General features: G+C 44.8%; 1 protein-coding gene across 1 annotated transcript; it reads right to left on the bottom strand.

Annotated features, from left to right (window-relative positions):
* Positions 1-6,918: 6,918 nt before the first annotated feature.
* SPRY2 (sprouty RTK signaling antagonist 2) lies at positions 6,919-11,670 on the bottom strand. The gene is made up of 2 exons (XM_032864171.1): positions 11,559-11,670; positions 6,919-8,706 (listed from the first exon to the last, which is right to left on the bottom strand). Exon 2 carries the CDS (start codon positions 8,653-8,655, stop codon positions 7,708-7,710), a length of 948 nt encoding a protein of 315 aa, XP_032720062.1. The 5' UTR covers positions 8,656-8,706; positions 11,559-11,670; the 3' UTR covers positions 6,919-7,707.
* Positions 11,671-13,563: the final 1,893 nt, after the last annotated feature.

Genomic DNA, 13,563 nt, shown 5'->3' with positions numbered 1-13,563 from the left:
TTAACTAAATTTGCTGCTTGAAACAAATTTATGTCCATTAAGAAATGTCAGAAACAATCACAACATCAAAAATTCTAAAGATGTGCATCTCTTGAGTTCATGTGTATATACACATACGTGTATATACATACATATTTATTAGAAATGAATTTTTAGGACTAAAATCTCTTATAAAGAAACATCTGAAATTTGCCAATCCATCTGGCTGCACGTCAATTCTTCTTTTATATTTAAGAAAGAGTCCCTTCCTCTTTCGCACCTGGTTGTCTGTGGACTCCTTACCTACCCCCTCAGTTTTAGAAACTCATTCAAGTTCCTTTGCAGACATTATTGCCTCTGAGAAACTCTCCTGATCCCACATACCACACCCAAGAGAGAGTTAATCACTTCCTCTACAGATGTATTTTCAGTCTGTTATCGCATGTATTAGACTCTATAGTAAACATTTGTTTAGTTGTCCTACAGACCAGTTCTATGAGGGCAGGAGATACTGTCTTCTATCTCCGGGATTTAACACTGTGTCTGAGGTTAAGAAAAAAACAAATCAACTGAAATACAAAATAATAGTAAATACTTCTTTAGTACTTACTTCATACCAATCTCAAGGGTTAACATTTTACACATATCGCTTCAACCTTCACAACAACCTTTGGGTCAAGAGTTACTGTCTGTCAGAGAAGACCTCAGGCTTACGGAAGTTAAATAACTTGCCTGTGGCTGCAAGGCTAACAAGTAGCAGAGGAGGGCCTTTTCATAGCGGCTTCTCTCCAAACCTCAGGAAATTCAAGTATTACAGAAAAGTGGGTGTATTGGACATATATAGATATTTACAAAGGTAGGGCATTTTTCCATTAGAAAAATTTCAGAGGCTTAGCACTTAGAATGGAAATTCCAAAGTTTTGGCCCCAGGAATCTCCCCATGTCCTTTGACCTCACCCTCCCTCACACAGCGGACAGCTTTCCTTAGCATGTGTCAGAGGATCTATTACATTCTTCCGCTACTCCCCCCAGCTTCTGCTATAGCAGGATTTCTCAAACTCAGCATTACTGACATTTGGGCTCAATAACTCTTCGTGATGGGGGACTGTCTTGGGCACTGTTCTTGCTTAGCGGCATCCTTGGCCTCTACCTGCAAGATGCCGATAGCTCCCCTCTTCCACGCCCAGTAGTGAAAACCAAAAATGTCTCAGACCTCGCCAAGTGTCCCTTGAGGGATTGAATTGCTCAGAACAGCAAGTCGGTAATGCTACCATGATTTGCTATAACTTAGAATTGAAGTCCTACATTATTAACTTCGAAAGGGCTTATAAGCATCATTCTTAATTCACTAGTTCACAATCACAGACCCAGGGAATGCTTTTCTCCCCCACTTACTGAACTCAGGAACAAGTAATTGCACACTGTGTTCTGATTGTTCATGTGGCAGGGTGGAGGCCCAGAAGACACACGACTGGGTTTTCTGGTGACTTTTCACAGATGACTACTATCAGACCAATAGCCTGTAAAAGAATCCATTTCCAAAGTTGAGGCTTAAAGGTAGAGTGTTGATGAATGTTTGGAACTCAATCAATGAGGCCGTATTCTAATTGTGTAGGTCAGAATCCAGGTGACATCTAGACCTGAATGCAGATGTACTGTGTGGTCACTGCTGCTCCTGGACAGTTCCTCACTAGCAGAGCGATGGGTCAGAGACAAACATCCCTTGGAACATCCTAACCGCTGGCTTGCCAACATAGTGGGTACTAGATGTATCTCAAGGCTGTGTAGGTGTTACTGCCTGATGCATGCTAGGCCTCTTGGTCATTAGGCTTTGTGTTCACAGCGACCAACAGATATGCACGCTTAAATGCTCTTCTGAACGGACAAAGACGACTTTCCAACATAAGTCTCAGGACCAGTTTTCTGGTATGAGCAGCTCCATAAAAGGACTACTTTGTGCCTACTTTTGAGCAGGAAAACTGGGTTTGGGCTACAAAGAGTGCCCTGAGCCCATGAAGAACTTGGAGTAATGAGAGTTGGTGCAAGTGTGGAATTCATCAGAGCCCTCTTGACTGTACGTCCTATTGATGCAAATCAGTAAACCAGATGTTATTTGGAGCACAAAGCCACCATTTCAAAATATGTAAATATTACCTTGAGTGCTAGAGATGGTCATCTGGACCTTGTCACGTGAACCTGAGCAGCCAGGTCTCAGAGACTGTGTTTCAGCAAAGGCAGTTTTGTTCCAAAGCTCAACCATTTCCCTTCACACTATCACAGTTGCTTTTTTTTTTTTTTTTTTTTTACTCTGCTTGATTATCCCCAATCTGTTCTTCAGAAGTATTTATCCTTCTCTAGGTAATGAAGCAAGCGAAAAATATGGGTTAATGACAAGAGGTAAATTTCAGCAAACACTGGCAGAACAAGTCGTTTCAACCCATTTCATAGTTGTGTATCTTTAAAATGTATGTTTTATCCATATTTTTTTAAAAGATTTTATTTATTTGACAGAGAGATCACAAGTGGGCAGAGAGGCAGGCAGAGAGAGGGGGAAGCAGGCTCCCTGCTGAGCAGAGAGCCCGATGTGGGGCTCCATCCCAGGACCCTGAGATCATAACCTGAGCTGAAGGCAGAGGCTTAACCCACTGAGCCACCCAAGCGCCCTTTATTTTTTTTTTTTAAGGGAGGGGTTTTAGTGAATCATGAATCTTAAAATTAAGAATAAACATAGCGGGATAAAGCTGTTTCAATATTTATCAAATATTATTAAGTTTCATTTAAGATTTAGGATATGAGCATAGGGAACATAGTTTTATTTAATGCGTTAACACCAACTCTGTTGCATCTCTCTTAGCAAAACTCTGGCATTTGAGTAGCTAAAGCCATTGCAAAGACCTGGAGAACAAACCCACTACTGAGAACGCATCAGTGCTTTTCCAATTTCTGTATTCCCATAGTGCCTTGCTCGTGCCTTTGCTACGAAAGTCCTGTATTGCATTAAAGGTGCTAACTTTCTTTTTGTACCGCATTGACTAGCCTTATGATTTGTGGAGAGTAGACATTCAAATAAAATCAAAATGCCAAATGATTTTGGAGCCCAAGTTCTATTCCAAGTGGGTCCTTGTATTAAGCCAAATTATTTCTTCTTCTCTGTGCATTAGAATTGTTTTGAGAAATAAACTCCTTTAAGGTATGCTGAAGTCAGGGAACCTGGGTGGCTCAGTCGTTAAGTGTCTGCCTTTGGCTCAGGTCATGATCCCAGGGTCCTGGGATTGAGCCCTGCATTGGGCTCCCTGCTCTGTGGGAAGCCTGCTTCTCCCTCTCCCATTGCCCCCTGCTTGTGTTCCCTCTCTCACTATGTCTCTCTATGTCAAATAAATAAAAAAAATCTTTATTAAAAAAAAAAAAAAAAAGTTCTGCCAAAGTCTTACTTGCCTCCTCTAGCCAAACCAGAGGCCTAGGTGATAGGCTTCTTTCTAATTTCCTTTAACAGTTCATTTAAAAAAAAATGAAAAAAGAAAAAAAAGTTAGTTGCCAACTAAGCTTGGCTCATTAAAAATTCTTCAGGTCAGTCAAAATGCAGTTTTAGATAACAATGTGAAATGCTGGGGGTACCTGGGTGGCTCAGTTTGTTAAGTGTCTTTGGTTCAGGTCATGATCCTGGGGTCGTGGGATCAAGTCCCATGTCGGGCTCTCTGCTCAGTGAGCATCTGCTTCTGCCTCTCACTCTTCCTGTGTTCTCTCTCTCTCTCAAAAAAAAAAAAAAAAAAAAATCTTTAACAGTATGAAACATCGACTAGCCATGGATAATTTCAAAGCTAATCTTTTATTTGCTCTACTTTTCTTCCCTTTTTTTCTTTTTTGACTCTAAGTGAACATCTCAAGTTTAATTTTGACCAGAGGTGCACTATCACTAGTGGTATTCACATTTTGTCTCTCATTATTCACTTGGTTGTCTCGTGATGTATGGGGTGGGGGCACCCAAGTATAGGGTGAATATAGTCTGACGGCTTTATCCTTCCAGGAACAACCATACCAGTGATTAAATAATCCAGATGTATAACATTGCTTTGATCAGTTAACAGTTGTTTTAAAATTCTGCTTTGGTCTTCAATCGATGGACACCCCACTCCTGATATGTCACAGAGAAGTATGGCAACTGTCTTTAACTAAAACGAAAATTAACGGAACTTTTGCCATAGTGAGTACTGAAAACCAAGATTGATACAATACTGATGTATCAGTTAATAAATTAATGCCTTCTTATTTTTCTTTACTGAAATAGCAAGAAATACACTGCCCAAGGTGATGAATTATTTTTGACCTACAGTTTAACCAGTTTCTAAAGTTGGGACTTTTGCACCTGCCTCTGGTCCTTGTGCACATTTAGGAGAGAAATTTGCAAATGCCCAATTGCGGATATAAATGCAAGTGAAACTCTAAGCCCATTAAACCTTTTGAAAAGTTTGACCTATCTGCTCAGAGTTAATAAATGACATCAAACCCATCAACTGCCCATCAGTCACCTCACAACCCTGTGCAAAGATCAAATTCATTTATCTGGCATCATCAGTGTCTTAACTTGTACAACCGGGAGACAAGTGGTCTCTTTGAGACAAAGTGTACTGGAGAAAGAAGTTATGCCAAAAGTTTGGTTGCGAGTACATGCACTTGGTTTTGGCTTTCTTTCACTGACAAGTCCCAGAGCTTGCCCCAACATGGTAGAAATTGGTCAGGGACTTTAAAAAAATCTCAACACACATAAATGAATGTTTTAACTAACAATGATCATGTTGTCATTCTTAAATGAATGTCAACACAGAGAATGTACAGGTTTCTAAAAAAATAAAAAGGGCAAGAAACCAGAAAATACAGCTAAGATCTTCCTAAATGTTTAGCAATCAACTGGCATGTTTGCTGTATCGTTCTCACCTTTAACCTATCACGGTATCAAAATAAAGGCAGTTGGATTATAAACTCAATGTACGTATATATGAATCTTCAAGAACCAGAGATTAAAAACCTAGTTATTCCTCCATCTCAACGAGATGATGCGCTACATTTAAAAGCTCTTTCACACACTTAGGTTGTGAGTACCACCTGTTTGGGCATAAACACTTAACTTTCCATATTCTGAAAATGAATTTTATACGGTATATATACTAAATGTTTAATAGTTTCATTGGAAGCTTCTTGAGGAATCCAATTTTCCTATTCATCTTTAAATAATTTTCATCAGGACTTTATATAGACTTACACAAATCTTCTAACTTCAGTTGGTTATTACTATTTCAAACTAGGGAATTATGCTTTACATCTATCCCATTTAAAAAAGGGGGGGGCACTGAATTAGGAGTCAGTTCCTAGGTCAGTAGTTCTCAAACCAGACATGACTAGGGGAGTGATTTTTTAAAAATACAAATAGCTAGGTCACACCATACAACTCTGAATAACCACAGCAGAGGGGTCTTAATCTACTTCTTCATTTGATGCAATAGGTCTACGGAAGACTTGGGAAGCTCCTTGTCTGCTGAAAAAAAAAATGACTTGCAATTTCTATACTGAGTAAGTCCAATCAGTGCATAGGGCAGCTGTGGAGAAATAAAGCCAATTAGTCAAAATTTTTGTGCTTTACAAATCCCGAGAACCATACAATGAATTAGAAACCCTGCCTTGTTTTCCAACATTAATTTCTCATAGATCATCAGGGATTTGAATCTAAGAGTATTAGAATTGCAATGCTCACTATCCCAAAGTTGAAACTAGAGTAAATAATTTCTCAATTAATGTAACCTTGTGTTTTTTGGAGAAAGTTCAGAGCAATGTCTTGGTTTATGAGGCTGTGTATTTCCTTGAAAGCTAATTTTAAAAAAACAAAACAGAAGACAACCTGTACTAGGGTAAGACCGGAGAAGGAGCCCCAGAACAGGAAACGAGATTCAACAGTGATAGGTAAATCATTTTCTAGACTTCCGGTGAGTCTTGGCAGCAAGAGCTTGTGCTTCAGAAGAAAAAAAAAATCATCATCCACAAAGTGACTAATTAATCAAATGACTTGTTACAAGTAAGTAAACCTAGGATTTGTCGAGATGGGCTGCAGCAGCTTGCTGAGTATTTGCTCCCAAAAGACAAATGCAAGCACACTGGATTTTGCTGTATTGCGTCTTTTTCCCCCAAAGTGGAATTTAACAATTTTCTGGAACATTTGATTTAATAAGACAGGGCCTCTCCATTGGCTTCCTTGGGCTTTAATTATTAGGCCAATATTGGATGAGATTTTATGATCGCCAACACCTGAATCAAAACAAGTTATAATTTTCATGTCTTTTCTAACCTAAGAAACTTTTGGTATCATGGTGATAAACTTAAGTCTAAAACCATACCAGCTGGAAAAAACATAGCCACAATCAGCTAAGTCAAGAAAACATTTTTGCCTCAGTTACAAGCATTGATCTGTGTATACTGCATACCGGGCAGAGGACAGTCAATAAATGTTGTACTAAACTCGTTTTTCTGGTCCTGAATTAGCCTCATGGCTATTCATAATACTTAATTCGGTATGTAAAGAAAAAGAACCTTAATTGTTGTTAATCTTTTAGGGAAGTCTCCAGAATGAATTAGTTTAACATTTTTTTTTTTTTAACATGCAAAACAGAGGGAAGCCAACAGTCTATAAAAGGAAAGAACAGGAACAATGATCTCAGGATTAATACACCCAAGTCAAGTGCTCAGTTATTTTCCTCCCAATTACCAGAATTATCTCTAAGGGGAAAGAAAAATCCCTGAATCTCCCCTTTAAAGAGCCTTGTAGATAAGTGAAACTATTTCATTGAAATGCTAGTCTTAACATGAAATGTGGGTTTTTTTCACTTCAAAAAAAAAAAAAAGAACAAAAAACCCAAAAACAAAGAGAAGGTAAAATAAGACAAAACAATTCAGTTTAATTTCAAACGTTAATATATTTTCTATTTTATATTGAACATATGCATCTGTAACCCCTCTTTTGCAGCAACTAGCACATCCTCATAAAAGGGGCAAAATTTGTAAGATGCCTCTTAAAATAAATATTCTTTTTTATAAAATAATAAAACTTCAAATAAATATTCTTTACACTAAACAATATGTTGAAAAAATTAGAAAATAAAGGTTGAATTTTACTGTAACTGTACAATATACATGAAGTCCAAAGGGAAATCAGAGTCTTACAATAAAGGCTTTCTGTAAGGCAAAATACAATCTAAAAACATACTGATTGATTCACATTCTTCCGAATGTACAACATATTAGTATAATATTTTGTGACTGTGCCATATAGTATGGCACAACTTGTTTTTCACAGTTGCGAATATTACTGTATATACAAAAATATAGCACATTATCTCTGGAGAAAACAATGGAAAAAACGTCATTGGCTAATTTACAAATTTTGCAAGTACTATTCACAAACAAAAACTTTGCCTAGGAGTGTCTGTTGCTTTTAGCTTATGCAACACGTGGGTCCCCAAGTCCCTTATCCCAAACTCTGAGCTCCATTAGCTAAGTTCTAACAAGCATTATCAGTTAAAATGGCACATGGACAAAAAGCATTTCACTGCAAACAGCGAAGGATATCCCAACCCTCTATTAAACAGTGCCAAGATTATAACTATTTAGTTGGTTGCATATGTGTTAAAAAAAAAAAAAAAAAAGGAACAATCCTTATTACTGTCATATTCCTGATTAATGGTGCTATGTTGGTTTTTCAAAGTTCCTGGGTGGGACAGTGGGAACTTTGCAGCAAACCGTGTTTGAGTTTTTACAGCGGCATCCAGGCCTGTTAACCCGGTCATAACACCCCTGGCACAATTTAAGGCAACCCTTGGCTGGAAGATAACACCATAAACAAGGCAAAAAGAGGGACATGACGCCCATGGCAGACCAACGTGTACAACAGTGAGACTGGCTGCAAGAACACGGGTTGTCAGCACAGTTGTCCTCGTCATCATTAGAACAGTGATAGAAGAGACCTTTCACACAGCACACACAAGTCCCATAGTCAATCACGTTTTGGGCTGAGCAAAGGCACTGCTTGTCGCAGATCCAGTCTGATGGCAGAGGCCTAGGGTAGGTGCACTCCTTGCACTTGCACTTGCCACAGTCCTCACACCTGTAGGCATGCAGGCCCAAATCTTCCTTGCTCAGGGGCTTAAGCTCACCCGGCTTGAGCTCGGATTTGGGCTGCACACGGATTATCCCATCAGCAACAGGCCCCGAGGAGAAAGATGGTCCTAACAGTCTCTGTTCAGAGGAACTGCTGCTGTTACTTGTCCTTGTACTGCTCCGAGACCCCGAGCTGACTGTGCTGATGGACCTGGACAGAGGGGCTCGTGCAGAAGAATGGACCTGTGGTTGCTGGAGCCTGGGAGGCTGGCGGTGCTCGGGCAGACCGTGGAGCCTCTCCTGTTTGTGCTGAGCAGAGGGGCGAGGAGCAGGCTTGAGCCCAGGTCTTGGGACCACAGTAGGCCCCTCTGTGTACTCATTGGTGTTTCGGATGGCTCTGATCTGATCCAGAGACAACACGTGTACCTGTTGGGTGAGGGCATCTCTGGGGTCGGGCTCCCCACGCTGCCTGCCAATGTCACGGGGCGCCTGCAGCAAGGACTGGGACCCGCTGCCACTCTGAGCTCTGGCCTCCATCAGGTCTGGGAAGTGTGGTCACTCCAGCGGGCTTAGAACACATCTGAATTCCTGCAGAAATCAAGAGCAAAGAGCTGGTTTACACGCCAGGATACTTCTCACTCTCCACCCACCTGAATTAACTCTTCGCTTTCCACTCTTCTAGAGGAACAGGATTTGAAATGGAGTGGCCACGCAGGGAATTAAAATAGCCATACATGATCACTGCCATACCAGAAAGTAAAAATTATGACCGGGTACTGACAGTTCTTTAACCTTGCGATGTGTAGTTAACGCAAAGCTGATCTTTTGTTTCAATCACATAAGTAATGATTCTCTATTCAAATAAACATAAAACTACAAGGTTCAGGTTCAAGGTAAAGACTGCAAGAAAATAATGTTAGAACACAACACTGCTGCCGCCAGATGCAAAAGCTGAATACTTTTTCAAAATCTGAGATGGGTTAACTTTGTCGTGGTCATTTTTGCCTTAAACGTCAATAAATGCAGCCTAGAAATTCTTACTCTGCTTTTACATCATATACCTTTAATTGTAATTTAGCAAGTATCCTGCAACTTTTTAGAATACCATAGAATGAATGTGTCTTGCAAAAAAGCAAATATTCGCCCCCCCCCCCCGGAAGTTATAAATTTCACAACAGTCATGCATTATTAACTATAGAGTAGCAAGAGTTATAAACTAAAAACAAATCCATTCAAACCCTGTTAGGTGCCAGGAAAACGAGAACAACCAGCAAAAAGAAGACAGGAACTTATTTTCAACTTCTGGACAACTTGTGGATCAAACATTTTACAATCGATAACCTGAGAAAGCATCTTTAATTCTGCACCTAAGACTGTTCTCCCTGTTTTAGAAATAAATTATGTCCAAAATCTTAACTGCTTTGCCTGTTTCCCAAAACTTAATAGTTTACAGCCTAAATTGACTGGGGACAACAGGAAGTGTTTCAAAGATTCGCGTCACGTCTCCAATCTCTCCTTCTGACATGTAATCGCTTAACCTGCAATCTCTCTATAAATGTCCAAACTACCACCCCCTTTGCCAAGTCTACAATGAACAAAAACGGGCCCCCGATTTTTATGAGAGACACAGGCAGGTGACACACGCCTCCCAATTCGGACCGAGGCAGAGCTGGAAACCGGATCTCACTTCCAACAGCAAGGCAGACAAGACAACGTTATCTTTGCTTTCACTCCGTTTATCGGCTCTATCTGCGTCCCAACACCGTCCCCAGCAGGTGGGACGCAGTCGGATCCTCAGGGGGCCTTTTCTCGGGGGAAACTGACACAGCCCAGGGGCCAAGCTGCCCTCACCCCGCACAGAATCCCAAGACTGACTGGAAGGCTCGGAGCGGGGGTGGGGGTCGGGGGGGACGCCTCGGAAGGGGACGTGCCTTAAAACGCTAGAGCATACTTCCCCCTCCCTACCTCCCGGCTAAAATATATCCCACCCCAGAGAACTGCTTGCCAGCTCCCGAAGGGAACCACTCCACCCCCAGGCAGAGGTCACGCAGCCCACCGCAGGGCGTTCTGGCAAAGGCCCTCGAATGTCAGGCACAGGTTTCAAGCCCTGACGCCAAAAGCCATGTCTTAGATACACTGCCGGGACAGAGGTCTAACCCACGCACACTGTGCGACTCCACCATGCACTGACCGAAGGGGCACCGCCTGCAATCTGCACACCCCATCTCCTTTTGAGTGGAGAGAAAAACTGAAAGAAAAATTGCTTTTTAAAGAAAGGACAATTCCCAGAGCCCCACTGCACAAGCCAGGCGTGCAGGACGCAGATCCCTGTGCTGGAAACTTTCCGCGAAGATCTGCTTGCCTTGGAAAGTAGCATCTTTGGGAGGAGGGGGAGAATTTTTTTTTTTTTTTTTAACAAAAATGATTATTGCCCGTTCCTAGCCTCCTTTGCAGCTCCCGCCGCCCACCCCCCACGCTCCCCCATTCCCCACCCGGAAAGTGGTTAGAAACCCCCATTAAGAACAGTGTGTGATCAGACTAAGGATTAAGGGGAAAGGACTTCAGTACAAGGGTGGGGCAAACCCTGAAACCGCTTTGTAAAAACGCACAAGATTCCGAATTCAAGGCATCAGCAGCAGCAGCAGGGAAAAGTACATCAGGCCATCAAAGGAAATAATAATTAAAAAAACTAGCCTCTTTTGCCACCTATTTTCAGGTAATGGAAAACGATCGCGACCGCTTGATGACTTTCTTCCTGTGGTAGGTCAGCCCAGTCTTCCAAAAATAAAAAAAGCGTGACCCAAGCCGACCACAGAGAACGGAAAAAAGAGAGAGCTGCACTTCCGAACCGCAGACCCGGCGCCCGGCAGGGCGACGCTTCCACCCGCACCGGCTCCCCTCTGTACCCGGCACCCTGCCCATTTTTCACCCGCGGGGTTTCGCAGCCCCCGAGAGGCGAGCGACCCGCGCGCCCTCGGTCCCGCCGGCGCCCCGCCTCGGGACAGTCTCACCCAGGACTTGCCTTCCCTGGAGAAGAACAGGTTAGAAATGCGGGCGCCTACAACGGGGACCTGGAAAACACAAAGTGTTCCCCCTCCCTCTCCCGCTCCCAGCGCCGAATTCGCGGCCAAGGCAGGGCCAGCAGCCGACCCGCGACGAGCAGTCCGCCACCCCAACCCCCCAGAGCGCGGGCGCGTGGGGTCCTTGGGCTGGGGACACCGTGCCCGGCGCGCACTGCAGCCCCCGCCGAGGCAGGCCGAGCTCGGATCAAGGGCAGCTCCCCAGGCAGCTCCCTGGATCCCCGCGGGGAACCTGCGGGGTTAGAAAAAGGGAGGCCTGAGGAGAGACAGAGCCCACTCCTGGTCCGGCCGCACCTACTCCATGTTGCCCACAACGCGCCGGCAAAGGCGCCAGGAGGGGAAGAGCCAAACGTGCCTCACCGTGATCGCGGCTTTGCACCAACCCCTCTCCGTTGGATTCTCCTCTTCCTGCGATGTGCAAATAAAATCCAGCCCCGATGCAAACTTTTCGCCCCTTCTTTCCAAACTCTGCTTCAGTCCAAGTTCCGAGCAATCGGCGGGAGGGAAAAAAAAAGAGGAAAATCCGGAGCCAAGTCCCCAGGCGATGAACACTCCGGGGTTCGGGGCTGGGGGCGACCCCCCTTCCAGAAACGCACGCGGAGTATTTCCTTTTTCTCAATGAATTGGAGGCCGAAGCGCCAACGGCTAGTCTCTTTTCCTGGCAGATGAGCGAAGGAGAAAAAGAAAACCGCCTTAGAGAAAACCTAAAGCCAGATGGCCAAGTCGTGCGGCCGCGTCGCCGCGGAGGCGGCGCGGGGGCGCGGGCCGGGCCGGGCGGGCGCGGGGGCCTGGGCGCTGCGCGCTCCGCCGGCCCCTCTCCTCCGCTCGCGCTGCGCCGCGCGGCTCTCAGCGGTGCAGACTGGGCGTTGTGGAGGCGCGGCGGCGAGGCCGAGGCGGGGGCGGTGGGTGCGGAGGAGGAGGTGAAGGAGGAGGAGGAGGAGGGTCTGGGGCCCGGCCGGGGGGGGCTCGCCGTTGGCCTGCGCCCTCGCCTTTCCGGAGGCAGGGAGCTCTGCGGCGGCCGCGGCAGCAGTAAATGGCGTCATGTGGATCCGAGGCGGAACAGAGCAGTTGTTGTCCCAGAGGATATATCGCATCCGGTCCCAGCTCATTGGCTCCGCGGGGCTACATTCACTCACACTTCAGCGCCCGCCAGCGCTCCGAGCCGCAGGAGGCATTCAAAAGGGCAACCGCGCCGCCCCGCGCGTCCCCGGGCCGGTCCAGCCGCCCGGACGCCGTCACGCGGGGCGCCCGCGGGGCCGGGCTGGGCACGGCGGGGTCAGTTTATCCAGTTTCAAGGAAACACTGACCTTAACGTTTCCCCAGAGGCCATGAGGACGAGCCTTAGGCTCGCACTGACTTAGGGAACTTTCTCCTTGCCATTGGGAAAAGGGAATGAACATTGAAAACTAATCCCGGCCACTCAGTGTTCGCATTAAAACAAGTTGCAGGTTTTAAGAGTTTGTTCGGAATCCATTTCAAGCCCACCTCTCTTCTTTTCTGTTCCCCCTCGAGGGGGCGACGGGGAGAGGGGGGCGGAGGGGAAGGGGAGCGGGAAGTGAGGTGGGAGGGCTATTGGTTTATTCTTTGTCTACTGGATTAACCCGATTATACACCAGGCACCGGCACAAACCGCCTCCCCCACCTCGGAGCCGAGTACGAGAGGAGCGGAATGCAGATTCGGGTTTCAAGTACTTTATGCTCTGACCGAGATTTGCTTTTGATGGTGTCGCTCTGTAGTTTTTAGTTTAGTATTAGATTTTGTTTTATTTTTCAAGGAGAGTTAGCTATAGATGGAGGTTTTTTGAAGATCTGTTTGACGCAATAGCTGAAGGAAATTCTACACTCTCAGCCTTTTAAAAATTAGTTAATAACACCAGACACGATATAACTCAAGGTCGACATGCCGGGCTTCTGGAATGGTAGGGGGCTTACTGTTCCACTGCAGACTTCCTTCACTTAACCAGGAGTCATCCTTCATTTCTGACTCTCCCTTGTCACCTGGAATATTTCCCAAGAAGATCCTATTGTACATTTTGAAGGCGGTGTGCATTTTCCCGCTTGAAAATGTAGAAATATTAAGATAGAAAATGCATAGGTATGCACTGCTCTAACTGCCGTTCGTTTACTAAGAAACGTGCCTGTACGTGGGAACACCGGTGGGAAATTAACCCCCCGCCCCACGCCCCTGATACTGAATTCTAATAATTTACAGAATGTTTTTACTTTACAGGGCAGTACGGTCAAATCTCCCGAATAGCACCTGCCCTCGTGCGGGTTAGAGTTCTTGAAATAGTGCTAGGAAAACGTGTTGCTTGACTCCCAGCTTCGGGCTGCAGCTCACGTCCGTTTGCAGCTACCCTCCCTG

This window comes from Lontra canadensis, unplaced genomic scaffold (assembly GCF_010015895.1).
Source record: "Lontra canadensis isolate GAN:19392208 unplaced genomic scaffold, GSC_riverotter_1.0 scaffold26, whole genome shotgun sequence".
NCBI classification, from domain to species: domain Eukaryota; kingdom Metazoa; phylum Chordata; class Mammalia; order Carnivora; family Mustelidae; genus Lontra; species Lontra canadensis.
Note: the sequence above shows the minus strand (reverse complement) of the source record. Positions and strands in the feature narration are given on the sequence as shown.